Source organism: Amblyomma maculatum, chromosome 2 (assembly GCF_055883805.1).
Source record: "Amblyomma maculatum isolate TAMU_Amacu chromosome 2, ASM5588380v1, whole genome shotgun sequence".
Lineage (NCBI taxonomy): Eukaryota > Metazoa > Arthropoda > Arachnida > Ixodida > Ixodidae > Amblyomma > Amblyomma maculatum.
Genome location: NC_139345.1, coordinates 65251673 through 65266419, shown reverse-complemented (window position 1 = coordinate 65266419; position 14747 = coordinate 65251673). Strand labels below are relative to the sequence as shown.

General features: G+C 43.2%; 1 protein-coding gene across 1 annotated transcript in view; it reads right to left on the bottom strand.

Moving 5' to 3' along the window:
• LOC146198848 (acid-sensing ion channel 4-A-like) overlaps positions 1-14747 on the bottom strand; it is a 44339-nt gene that overhangs the window by 15900 nt on the left and 13692 nt on the right. The window contains exons 5-8 of the mRNA XM_084591991.1: positions 7771-7877; positions 3373-3530; positions 2697-2801; positions 1623-1743 (exon numbers count right to left, since the gene is read on the bottom strand). Coding sequence (XP_084448117.1) covers positions 1623-1743; positions 2697-2801; positions 3373-3530; positions 7771-7877 — 491 coding nt within the window. The remainder of the gene's footprint in view (positions 1-1622; positions 1744-2696; positions 2802-3372; positions 3531-7770; positions 7878-14747) is intronic.

The window sequence follows — 14747 nt, the reverse complement described above, 5'->3', positions numbered from 1 at the left end:
ATTCCGATGACGGCATTGGGGTTTTGGACCTAAGTGGTGGCCTTGTGGAGGAGCATCCGCCGCGCATTCGGGAGGTACCATGTTCGATCCCCGGTGGCCACCCACCGGTTTAAAATGGGTTCAAGACTTCCCCGTCCTGGTGCTCGGTTCTTCTGAAGTGAAAAGCTTGGGAAAGGGGTCATGGACCAAATAGTTGCAACGATGGGTCAGTGATATTTAGGCTTTCAGACAACCATAAGTTCGCCTCGTGCTGCAGAAGCCCATATTTGGCGTAGTTTTCGACTGAGGAGTCATTGGTTGCCCACAAGCGACGGGGATTTCAGGCATAGGCTTTCCTTTCCAATGTGCTGAATCCCCGAAAAGCCGATTGTTTGGCCGGGGGACCGCCTGTTCCCATTGGATTGACCGGCAGTGTAGACCGGCAGCAGTGGGAATCGAACCATGAGAAGGCACCCAAACGTGAAGCCACGGTGTCAACGGTGAAACCATTGTGACAATTGCGGCGCGATCGAAACTGTGGAACATATCTTGTTTGAGTGCACTGCGTATGATGTCGAGCGAGCTTATTATGAACATCGCATGAGAGGCTCTCCCCAGGGCCTCTCACGATAATATTTCAGGTCACTTAACCTGCCCTAGGCAACAGATACATGGAATGAACTTTCAATTTCTATATTTGTAAGACATTGGACATCGTGACAAGCTATTGTCTCACGTTGCATATAACCCTCACGCATTTTCAATGCTGTGAACTTTGTACACTTGCATTCGCTATAGCGGATTTTCACGCTCTGTACTTTGTAAGCCCAGTTGTCGGACAATGCTTCTCATCGCTTTACGGTTTAACATTACGCGACGATGTACCTTAGTGCGCATCTAATGGCCGTATTGTATCTTCCCTTACTTTTAGTTCTATTTTCCTCGCCTCTCTCATTCCGTCTCTCTTTCCTCAATTCTCTTTTCACAACGCCGGCTAATTTCTCCGCTTTCCATTATAGAGCTCTCTCTCTCTCTTGAGATGTCCAATGTCGGTTTGGTTTATGGGGCTTAACGTCCCAAAGCAACTCATGCTATGAGAGACAGTAGAGGTCTAGCAACATTTAAATACAAAAATAAAAAAGTTCATTGTATGTATCTGTTTCCTGTGACAGGCTAAGAACCAATTTCAGGACTACGCATCTGATCATTTCATGTCATGACTTTATTTGACCATGCACTCTAGTACGCATTTAATGGCTGCATTTATCTCCACCTATTTTATTTGATTTGATTTTACGCCCAGTTCGCTTTCCGTCAATGCCCTTTCCTACGCAGACTAGCATGCCAGCTAATTCTAAACGCCGGCCAAATTATGTTTTTCCTTAATGAGTATCCCTCCCTCCCTCCCTCCCTCCCTCCCTCCCTCCCTCCCTCCCTCCCTCCCTCCCTCCCTCCCTCCCTCCCTCCCTTTCTCCTCTGGACATACTGCATGTTTTTCAGGTGCTGCCAATCGTGCGAAGTTCAACTTTCACGACTCATCGTGCCTTGGAGGGCAAGCAGCCAGAGCATAGATGAAAAACAAGATGACTTGCTCGAGGTCATGTAAATGAGCAAGTAAATGTCATTGAACTGCGCTCGCTCACTTAATTCTTCGTCGTCCTCGTTGCATATGTCTGCCAGCGACCTGTCCAAAGTGTCGTAGTCGTGCGATTGGCAGCTGCAGGAGTCGATGACATGGAGCTGGGCGCAAATGTGCCTGCAGGCCTGAAACGAGAGTTAGAGGGGACAGGAGACTAGCGCAGGCTAAAATGTGATGATATTGGCTGCGCTTTATAACCCTTTAAAGTGCTGTCTTCTCAATCGCATATAAAGCCACTGCGCAGTCTTTGCTAGGAGTATGCTGCACGCAGAAGTGATTTCTTTTATTTCGGGTAAACTTTGGATTATTCATTTCGCAAATAGAGTTCGTTATCCCGCGCAGCAATAAAAATTGAATTATATTCCACAAAACAGCGAGCTTCAAATTAAGTCCTCCATCATATTCATGCTGAAACATATTTCTATCAGTAAAAATATTAGTTCGCTCTTGCTTAAGTGGTGTCAACACGAGAATAAGCACATGCAAGGCGAAGCACAACGTTGACATGTCTATTCTCGTGCTGACACTGCACAAGCTATTTACCAACCATTTCAGACACTACCAACTTTGCGGTTTCAATTCGTTCTTTAATTTATAGCGCAATAATTTCGCGATCCTTGGGATTGGTATCCGGGTAACAATTTTCTATAACTGTAGCACTTCGATATTTTGTACATATGTCAGTAAAATGTAGCAGTTGATTTGGTAGGGCTGGTAACAACTGGATTTCGTGCGGGCTCATTATGGTCTGGCGGAAGAGTGTAATCGTGACACAATATTATTGTTATTACTACGACGGCGGAGTAATAAAGCGGTGAAAAATTTGCTTCCTCTCGAAAGCAACTAAAAGAGGCCCCACAATGCTCACAAAAAGGGTGCTTACATTAGACGATGAGTGCATAAATCCCCAGTCCTGAAAGCTCCACGTACCTTTAAACAGCGCAAATTCGAGTGCCACTGGCAAAGAGCTGTGATTGGATTGTCGCAAGCAGCCTTATAAATAGCCACATCATGTAAATAGCCTGACTTCGACTCATGTCCATTTGTCTTCATCGCATTATGTAAGATTTGAACTTACCTTTCGTGTGTAAACTCTGTCAGGAGGCACGTGCTCGCGGTATTTCTCCGGAAAATCATGTTGACATGGGTTTCTAAATGGAGGCTCCAGCCGGTAGTAAACAGACTGCGTAGGGCAGAGAGAGACACAGCAAGGGATGTCGGCTCCAGCCAGTGCCACAGATGACCGTGTGAATTATAATACACAGCAGTGCCTTCTTAAAGTGTCACGAACTTACAGGGCAGTGGCATCCGCTTGCCAATTATTGTGATCTACGAAAATGGGTGACATAGGGTGCAATTGCTTTGATTTCTTGCATATATAGATGGCGCGAAGTTTCGAAGGTGAGGAAGCAGAAGGGAATATATTTGAAGCACCCTGCACGTGATGGTAATTTTTTTAAACTTCAGTAACTGAAAAATGAGGAAATACCACAAAACTTCAGCTCTATTAGGTTTAAAGCAATTGCAGACGGCGTACTTAAAATTCTCGCTATAAATTCAATATTCAACTTATTTGTAGATACAAGATATGTATTTGCCATTTCAATGCACTCTTTTATCATTTTATGTCAGAAGTATAGTGTTCCGTGAAGCCACAGTTTTCCTCACAAATGCAGTCTTTGATCAAGGTGATATAAAACCCCTTCCGTTAACAATCAGTCACAAGTTTAGGACAGTTATTCGCTTGCACCAACCTGCGTGACGCTAATCATCGTCGTTCGATGAGGAAGCAAGAAGATGCCTTCTCGAAAATCGACTTGGACACCAGGCTGGTGCACGCTGACGACGAAACCAGCCTCGACGGAGTGGGACAGGTACTCCTCCAATTCCAGGTCCAAAAGAAGGCGAACTCCTTTTATTTCGTAATTTGAAATAAAACATTTTTAAATGCATATTCTTCCTGGCTTGCAATTTACACAAAGAATCACAGTGAATAAAATTTGGGAACACTTAAGTTCCGCCGTTAAGAACTGTTGCTGTTGCGACTGTAGAAAGAGGAAAAGAAAATATGATGCGATAGCGAGTGCTCAGGGACGATGCTTTATCGCTTTCTAGTTTTGGTTACATTTTCTTATTTGTTTTATATTTTTAGCTCATAAAAGCCGGCCGGGCGATGACGTCATCGGTAAGCTCGGACCCTGCTTCTTGAAACTTGATGCGCCCAAGTGCGCGTTCAGCGGAACGCACTGTTCGCGTTCGCTGTAACGCCTGGGAACTCCGCAATTAATGGTATGACGCAATAGCGTTTCACACGCAGGCACAATGTTTTTTTTTTCACATTTTTTATGCTTTAAAATTTTTTTATACACTGATACCTAGCATCAGAAAACATTGGTTTTTCATTCTTAGCATTTTGACACCCTTGTACCCTACTTTTTGCAATGTTTCATTTTTTCAATTGTTTTAATTATTTGATCAATCACACATTTAAAACGTTTTATTCATAATTATCAAGCATTGGGTTTCATTTTGAGCATTTTGACACCTTTGATTTCCCCCTTTTTTCAGCTTTTCATTTCTTTCAATCCTTTCGATTATTTATTTATTTATTTATTCACTGTTCAAACGAATACAAAATATTTCCATAATTATACTGGGTCAACAACCGAATCTAGTAGAGGCCCAAATTACAAGTTGTTATTCAAGTAACAGAATATGCATTGATCATTTCACGTTCTAAATTCTTTTGTTAGCGTCATCAAACATTGGTTTTTTCATTCTGAGAATTCTGACATCTTTTAACTCCCTTTGGGATCAAATCCCGGCCTCGGCGGCCACTTTTTCGATGGAGGCGAAAAGCAAGGTGCCCGTGTGCTGCGCGATGTCAGTGCACGTTAAAGAACCCCAGGTGGCAGAAAATTTCCGGAGTCCTCCACTACGGTGTCTCTCATAACCTGAGTCGCTTTGGGACATTAAACCGCACAAACCAACCAACCAGCCTTTCTTCATTTCCTGTTGATTTTATATGTAACATAGCTGAAAGCTTGTTGACACAGAATAAGCGACAAAGGATAGGCAATGGACATGTGATGCCGAAGAAGACATCTTTGGTACCCTATATCCATGCTTTACCACACTAACCCACCACCTTGCATGATGAAGATTGGGAAGAAACATGGCGTTCATGTCATTCCTACGGCTCCCAACAAAGCTAAAGGTATGTGTTCGCGTGCAAATGGGAACGACAATAAATCAAGATGTAAAACAGGGCACCGAACTAGATATTCTTAATGCATCCACCGGATAGTTTATATAGCCCCTTGTCATGTTGCAAGAAATACATCAGCCAGACCGGGAGATGCATAAATGATAGGATAAGAGAACGTGCCTCTGCAATTTCGGATAAGTCCGGGACTAACCTTGCGTTTCACTGCAAGGACTGCACTTTATGTAAGAAAGAAAAGTCCTCAGCAGACCTTAATAAAGTAGCATTTTTGAGGAGGAATAAGGACAGATTGACGAGAGAGGTTTTGGAAGCCTGCGTGATATCTTTGGCTGGTCATGATTGCACCAGCACGCCTTCTGTTCTCCTATAGAAGAAAGAGAAATATTTTTTAGATCACTGGAATGACAGTGAAAGGTAGTGGTGTGTGCTTAGAAGTTGGAAAGGAAGAAGGTGTTGGTGTACAATTAATCAGTTGTCAGTGCAGCTTCGTTCTTGTTTATGTGTGTGTGTGTGTGTGTGTGTGTGTGTGTGTGTGTGTGTGTGTGCGTGCGTGCGTGCAAGTGTGTGTGTCATATGTATTGTCACCTATCCTGCTGAGTAGTTCATCATGTCCCTTTTTAAATTTTTCGTTCTTTTTTTTCAGTTTCAATTAAGGGATCAATTGCACAGACTACATTATCCTAATTGGCATCAGCATGCATTGGCTTTTTATTGTCAGCATTTTGACAACTTTCAACCCCTTTTTTCCCAATTCATTTATTTCATCAATTAATCAGTTAATTACAATGATTTCAATAAATCGCTATCGCCTATATCACACCCCAACTAATCATCCATCACTAGAACCGCCAATTGACACGGTCTTTTTTACGCAGCCCCCGATTATTTCCAACACGGGGTGCCGACAACTCCTCCTACTACTACGACGTCGACAGCATTTCAGCCGAACGCGGTGTATTTATTAAGCTACCGCTTAAACACGACAACTCCCAAGAGTGCATGGAATGAAGCAAATGCGAGAGTGCGTGTGCAAGCTTTGACATTTACTTCGCACCACTGTCGGCACGTTCAGCGGCTTACTTCAGAAGTTCTTGGCTTCTTTCGAATATAATCCAAAAACGTAAAACAATAGCCCTAGAAGCAATTTTTATCTGACACTGTGCTTCAAAATGGGAAAGATAGAGTACCATCATGCACTGGCAGCTCAGAAAATAATTGGCAAACTATTCGACGAACTCATTTGGGCTTAGGAGACAGGAGAGCACGAAACAAGCAACATTATATGTGTCTACTGAAGAAATGATGAGATTGCTTAATGACGAACTGAGAGAACTCGGAGGTACTGAAGTAGTGGACGCAGAGAGCAAGCTTTGCTAAGTACGCGGGATGTTTTGATTGCTCTCAAGAGTTTGCGAAAACGCTAAGGGCTCCGCACGGGATAGAAAAAAGTCAAAGCTTTGTTAGGAATTCGTTGCTGAAACAAAAACAGTGGAGTGCTTGAACAGATTTCCTGATCGCTTGGTATTCTTTAATATGTACAAGGGAGCAATGACATTGGCGCGTTTCTTTCCCTTGTATTTTGCTTTAAAACATTCTGTGTTTATAAAACGACATCTAAAGAAAGACAAGCACCTCCAAGCTCTGTGTTGCTTCTGTTTTTTCTGTCTCCTGTCGTGCTTCGAGCTGTTCGTGTTGCCCTGTAGTCGCAAAATAACTAAACAATTTTCTTTGACAAACTTAATCTGTCTCGAGTTCCCCTTGCCCACTGCTTTTTACCTGTTTTGCTCTTTTTTATTTACTGCTTTTGCTCTTTTTTGTTCTTTCATTACAGAGAAATAGGGTATTCCTCTCTGTTGTGTTTCAGGTAGTATAAATTCAAGAGGAATAAATGATGAGGGTTCACACACTGAGTCGACGTGTCAGGAAGCGTAATTCGTCAGAACGCCTTTGTTGCCATGAGACACTGTCATTATGATCTAAAAATTCTGAGCGGTGCAGAGACCCGTGTGCGTCGTTGAAGGGGGAGGGGAACGAAATGACACGTGAGCAAATTTACTGTGCTCAGAAAGGCGCATCAACATATCTGTGAGCCTCTTCAGCTGCACTTTTTCCCCCGTCGCTGTCTCTACACTGACAACTGTTGCCGTCTTTGAATTTAATTCGCCATACAATCATTCATGCTTCGTCACTGATGGCCTAATCTCTAGAACATTCGCCTCTTAATTGTGCCATTTTCGATTCACTGCCGGTTGCGTTGTGCCCCAGGTTGGCCGGTCCATTATCGGCAAGGGTGGCGCGCGCACGTGTTAAAAAGCTCTTAATTGTGCCATGTTTTTCTGCTTGTAGCAAGAGAGACACACCGGTATAAACAGTTATAGTAAGCGCTTGTATTTATTTCGTTAGCTTTGTTTTCGCTTTCCCACTGTGTTTTGAAAGCTCTAGCTGCGTAATGCCCATTTTTAAATAGCAAGCATACTGAAAATGTTCCTTTTGTGACGTGGCATTTGTAGCGTTTCTGAAAAATTAAGTCAAGGTTACTTCTTCAGTTACAGTCTATACCACAGTTCCTCCCAGGAGCCCTGTTGACTGCTCGAAAATACACATCAAAAACGTACTAGCGCTCGAGGGCGTCTTGTGCGCATGTGTGTTTCGGCACTCTGCCAGCTCTTCTTTGATAACAAAAGTTAATAGCATAAACCACGCGATACCATGTTGGCAAATCGTGTTTTCTGGACGTAAACCACAGGAAAAAAAATTAGCACGCTTGTCGGTAGCGCGTGTGTTGCTTTCAGTACGACTTCAGGCCTCTTTCGCAGTTCTCACTAATGAGTTCACCAGGCGCTCTCATCTGGCGCTTTATCTGAGCTATACCCGAAACTATGTACAGAGCCTGCTTTGCACACACAATGCACGGGTTTTACCGTACCTTGGTCGGGGCTGTAGGCTGTTTGTATCTTCTCTCTCTCCGCACTCAAGTTGCAGCCGAGACAGACGCAGTTGCCATAGCGCCCGTAAACGTTCAGCTGGAGGTGTCTATAGGAAAGAGTACAAAAACGCGGCGGAACAATGAGAAAGCAAGATATAAAAAAATATCACTTTACTGTGAAGAAAATAATGAAAAAAGTACCATGGAAAGCTTAAACTCCCATTGAAGGGGATTTCGCAATACCGACGTGTCCCTTCAGCGCCATGGGGTCATCTGTGCTATCATTTCTCACACATGTGCACATCTTTTAATTTTTCTTGACTACAAAACACAGCAGGCCTCCCATTAACGAAGTTCAACTAACTATTTTTTCCACATCAGCTTTCATTTTTCAATCGGACACAAGCCTGTAACATGTTCGTGAAAAAAAAAAATGTTACCTACTCCAGGTCCTTCGCTACGCTAGACGTTACATCCAGCGTTCTGAACGGATATTTCTGACTTCAATTTCATCATCAAAATTTGAGCACATGCCACGGAAGAACCTATTCAGGCGTGCTTGTGCAGGTGGATATGGCTTAGTGTTTTTGTTTGTGAGGCAGTTAGATGCCCGCTGCCCCTTTATTCGTGATTGTTACCATCCGATTATTACAGTAATCTTTAAAGTTCATGGCACTTCTTCCCAACTGCATCATATTTTACTGACGGGCTTTATTCACTGTGTTTTATGTTTTAGGTTTATGCTTCGGTGTGACTTTGCAGTTCTGTTTTTGATTGAGTGATTCTATTCTATTTTGCACAAATACCTGTACAGGGCATTGATAACGATGCTCTTTCCGCTAACATTGTATTACTGTTTGTGCCTTGGTTTCAAGGGTCATCGTGTGTTAACGTGGGGGCGCAAGATGTTAATTTTTTCTTGCAAGAAAAAAACATTCTTCCTTAACTCCACTAAGGCATGGCTCCATAAAAAAATATTTTGTGTCTTCTGTTGATTGCGATCAGTGTGATGTGCCTGAAAAAAATTAACTTTGGTTTATGAACTGCGCAGGCGTCATTCTCTTTTAGGGGGCGGGTTGCAGACAACTCGAACGAAAAAAAAGATTTTGTTTTAAACTCAATGCCTGATACCGTGCAGTTACTCAATCATGGTTACTAACCCTATATGACATGATTTTTCTGGTTGGAGTTCATAGCATGTGAAAAATGCGTGCGTTGGCCTGTTATTCTACTCATAATTCATTTTAGCCAATCGATGCTTCAAGTAACAAATATTTATGAGAAAAATGACTTTCAACCAGGCTGGCTTCCCCTGTTGACACGGTCCTAATGTTTTTCGACCTTCTACTCTTCTTCTTGTCTGCCTAGACAGATATTCTCTCAATATTTTGATTGTTTTACTTTTACTGACCAAATAGCACCTGATGTTTCTCTAGCCATATGTATTATTTATATTTTGTTTCTCTATTCCTTTTGCGGGATTAGTTTTATCACAATATTACTCATATGAACCCCTTTCACAACTCTTGCACGAGTTCTGCAGTTCTGCCTGTATAGCAAACACAATGCATTTATTGACAAATACAATTTGATTGATTGATCGATTGATTGATAGTGCAGCAACTTCGAAACTGCAAAATGTCTTTGCCATCTGCCGACCTTTTATCTTTCTTTTCATTAAATACTTTTCTTTATCTCCCTGTAAATAGCCTTCGTAGCCTTTCCTGCAGATAATAACGGGGAATAAATACTACGCATGGCCTAGGGGTAACGCGTCTTGTTAGCAGACCAAGGGTCCTGGTTCAACTCCCATCTCACTCCAAATTTATTTCAGCGCAATTCATTTATTCAATTTCTTACATGTCATAATAACGTTGAGTCATGCTCTAATTGCGCGCGACGTCACTATCCCTGCGATCAGTGAAGAATTCTGTAGTGACATCATCTCTGTTGTACCACGTAATCATTGCGGGGTGTTTGAATTGTCCTTGAGAGGTACTGTGGTTATGTAACGTCATGTCTACTCTGCCAACCTGAAATTTTGTCGTAAGAGATCATAGTTTGCGCCGCACGCATTTTGTAATGTTATCGCATAAGATACGCTGTAGCACTAAGACGGCGCTGCGAAGTCAAGCCATGTCAAGGTCGGGAAAAGTGCAGGTCCTCGACCGGCACTTTGTTGGAAGCTCGAAGCATTCACCTCGAGTAAAGAAATCATGAAGTTGCAGCAATAATTTATCAGTCCTTAATAGTAAGCGCAAAAGCAAAAGTAGAAATATGTCTATGCAGATGTGGGTCTCGCCATTTTGGCTTGGAAGACATGAGTTTAAAAGGGCAGTGAAGCTTAGTTCATCGGCGGCGAAGTTTCTTTTCCTCAGATGTTTCGCTGACATCGAAGCTTGCTAGAAGAGACAAGGGCAGGCCCATCGACGCCCAGGCAACGCATGCGATCATCTGCAAACCGTGCGTCAATATTGCTGAGTATATTTAACTGTCTTCATGGGGATATGTGTATAATTGATTGGGGTTAATGTCATTGAATAAATACGCGTGCGCCACGTTTGCCATCCGACTCATAACCAGTGGTAAAAAAAATTAAATTGTTTGCTTTTGTGTGTTTGGATTTTTATTTTGTCTAAATTAAACGCAACTCGTGGATGTCGTTCAAGGAATTGTAAAATGACACTTGGTATTAGCACCCATAACGGCAGGGCTTAAGTGTCGATCCTATATTTTTGTTAGGTTTATAGTGGGGATATTTAGTTACTTTAGTAAATTCCAATCACATGCGCACTTTTTCAGACGTGTCCTAGCACACTGTTTCTACTCTTCCGGCACGATGAAAACTCCGCAAAGGAATGAAAAGGCATGGGGGCCGAAATGAGATCCGGTGGCTGTCCCAGGTCGAAGCCGCACGCCAGCCACGCGAAGCTTTTGCGCGGGAATGACCCGCGAGAAAAAAAATGCAGTGAGCGCTGTTCACTACGAGGTGGAGGAGGCGATATGCTTCAGGAACCTCTGCGCTCAGTTTAGAAAAAACAGGCGCATCCGCCCTTCTGCGAATTCATTAGCGCTAAACCCTATATACCATATGCAAACCAACTTGCTATGCTCCAGGTAGCCTCCATTTGCTCCGCTTGTGTTGGCACGCGCGATAATGTATGTGCAAGATTTGAGAAGATATATCACGTGGTGACATGCAAGGGGCGAAATTTGACATTCATTACATTTTCGAACTATAAAAATTAGCAATCCTAATGTAGCGGTGTTTATAAATAAAGAGGGAGAAATGCTTGTTTTTTGTAGCTCTGCAAGTTAGATGTGCACACAGCGATAATTTGTTGATGTGATGCCTCACCACTAACGCAGGCGGTAACACAGCGTAGCTATGGCTGGCAGGAAGAAATGTTGGCAGGAAGGTTGTGTTGCCACGTGAGACAACCTTGCGGTGAAAATATTTTTGGCAGTATTTTGCAGTACCCGAATGCTAGGAAATCGCGGTGAGGACGTTGAAATTGGAATTATATGTGAGCTACACACATGCGAACAATGCTTACAATTTTTCTTACACGTCTCGCGATTTTAGGATATAAAAACAGCAGCATTAGCACGACTGCGTGCTGAACGTCAACACAATAAATCTTATAACTATGGCGTCAATTTTAACTCACGGACAAAGCAAATAAACTTTGGCAATGTTTTGAAGTGTGTGAATGCTAGCAAATCGCGGTTGGCGTACTGCCACAGCCGTAAAAATACCGCCGCCTGCAGTCCCCAAGGAAACATCAGCGCAGAAAATAGCTGTGCCCGAATATGTCTGAAAAAATCTGGTCTATAATAGGTGGGTGCCTTGCATCAGAGAAAGCGCTCGCGCAGAGCCAGTAAATTGGTGTGATTTGCCTTATTTCGCCCTTAGTGACAGGCGAGGCCTTAACCTTTTTAAGGCTCATACTCGCTCATGCTGCAAGCTTAAATTAGGTTCGATTTGAAGAAACTCGACTTTGACTTTCAATTTTGCATTGGACGGAAATCTATAAATCGATCTTATTACCTGCAATTCTGCTCTGGCTCAAAAAGCACAGGAATACACAAGAATCATCGTACGAGAACTTTGTATATATGTAAGTTACTTATATCTAAAAATGTGTATAAAACTTCAGCATATTTGTCAATTATATTTAGCACTGATATTGCGAAAACCGCTACCAGCGTCATCATCAAATTTTTGTGCATATCAAAGTCGCTTCCTTGTGATTGATGCGTGTTTTGGAGACGACAGGGGTGCTAACTGTCAAAAGCAAGTATGGGACGTTGCCTTTCTTAATTAGCTTGAGAACATACGACGCGATTTAAACACACAGCTTCCTTCTGCGGTGACCACGACACGTCGTACAGAGGGCCCAGCTTCTGGCAAGGTCGGACCTTAGTAAGTAAGCCTTCCGCTATGCTTTTTCTTATTAGTTTGATGTCGTTCTCAACGGTCAGATAGAGTAAACATTGAGAGCGCCTAGACATTACAAAGCCTGGTTCGTGGTATCACAAGGAGCTCATTACAATCCCTAAATACAATCAAGCTAACCTTACACGACCACGCATGCTCTGGCCGTTTAGAAAGCCTGCTGCGATGCGTCAAGAAATCTCCCATAACCAGCTGCTATGCGGCTAGGAAGCTACGAACGCCACCTGTAACATGCCGCCAAGGAAGCTCCGGACGCGAGCGGTCATGACGTCATAACCTCTGTACGACATCACCTTGATGACCCCTTGACCCATTCGATGCCGCATTGGCCATGACGTTATCAGTTTCAATTGGCTCATCAACAGGATGAGATTCTGCTCAGTCACTTTCGTGACTTCCATGGCAATGAGTCATGACTGGTCATGTACCCTACTCTGCTATATGAATTTTGTACAAGCACTAACCACCGACTAACCAATAAGAAAGTAATTTGCGTTGATATAACATTTTTGTCATTACCACGAACCACGTGTCATGGTGTCATGCTTAGTCATGTGCGTCACCATTCCGCATGCAAAACTCATCGCTATACACGATACCATGGCTTGCATTCGTACAAATAATCATTAATGGTGTTCAATTATGTCGCGGCATGGCGATATATACTGCCATGCAACTTCTGTCGTGGCTGCTGCCACAGACATGCACAACGCACCAGCCAAGTACCAACCGAGTGTGACAGACGCATGTCAACGCACGAGAGACACCTCAACGTGCTCCTTAGGCTCGTCTTTATGTGTTGATATTACCGCGAATGACTGGAGCCACGAGCGACTGCTTCCGTATTGTTTCAGATTGTTGTAGTTGTGCTTGGGGCCCTATTAGGAAGTTCTCGGGCCAGTATTACGTTGTGCGTGGCCGAGAATGGCAGGCATTTTGTCATTCAACAACTATCAAGCGTGTTTCTCGCTATCACCGCCGCCAAGTTGTAACTTTCTTTGTGGGAACAAGTCAGACGCCCACTAAAGGGGTTCATTTAAAAGCGTTTCGTGGCATTCGTAACTACCAAACCGGTGCTGAATTCGGTGTCGTCTGCATTGAACGAGAGCGAAAAATCCCGATTTGGCATTGGGGTCAAGACGTTGCAGTAGCATGAGAATGTGAAATGCTATAGGCGGGATTAAAACACACGACCTTTGGTTTTCGAGTCACAAATGCTACCGAAAGCTATATGCACACTTTCAGGGCTTATGAACGAGCGGGCGTTATATGTATGCCATGTGCATTTTCATGTCAAGTAGTATCTTATGACAGCATGCTACTGAGCATGTGTATAATTAGAGGACCAGGGCGCTACCACGTCATATTCTTAAATGCGCAGCTTGTCTCCCTCATGTTTTTAGAATATACCCAGGTTTTTATTGCGCCGGCCTTCAAACATAATGTTATTACATTTTTCTTTCTCAGCAATATTAACCTAAATTTTGGCGAAGTCGCGGCGTATTAAATTAATGACGCCAAAACCTACAGTGAAAATAACACCAAATTGCCGTAATATGAACTTTGTCTCTAGTTGCATCCAAGCAGGTACGGGACGTCGCGTTTACCACATGATAATCAAGGTTGTTTGCTGCGAGACTAAACATTTTGCTATTATACACATCGTATGGTACTATAGTCGTTCAGTACATCATACAATGAGAGCCTTCAAGGTTTTTAATGCTACGCGGGCCCGACACCAGAACTGAGAAGTACTCGACTGTGTTGGCGATGGCTAATTTATGTGGATGAACCTGTAAATGGGCCGCGGACCAGAAAAGGTAGAGAATGCCGCCTCATACGCTAATGTGACCTGGCCAAGGCCAGTACAGATAGCATGGTCGATGTCACAAATGACTCGATTTATGGGCCATGGATCGCCATCATCATCATCATCATCACCATAAACATCAGTCGGACTACACCCATTGCCGGGCGAAGGCTTCTACCATATTACTCCATTAACCCGGCCGGTCCTGTGCGAGCTGCAAAGACTTGACCCCTGCCAACCTCTTAACCTCATCCACCCACGTAAATTTCTGCTGACCCCTGCGACGCTTTCCTTCCCTTGGAATCCAATTTATTACCATAAGCGACCATCCGTTATCCTCTCTTACATTTCATCTTCTCGATTTCCATTAGAATGTCAATAACTCGATTTATTTCTCTGACCCATTCTGCACGCTTGCTATCTCTTAACAGTACTTCTGAAATGTTCTGTTGCATAGCTACTTGCGTTATCCTTAACTTAAACAGAACCCTTATCCTTAGCCTGCATGCTACGTCTCAGCCATATTTCAGCTGCAACAATGCCGCAGCATATTTCATGCTGGCATCCAGCCTCGGTGCAGTAACGTGCAAGTTTTTGTGGTTGTATTTCAACATTCATAGATGCTCGATCAAAAGTCCTACGAGGCGTAGCCGTTTGTTTTTTGTAATTGTTTTGCCAGAGAACGTGCAGAGGGCGAGTTCGTGTTGC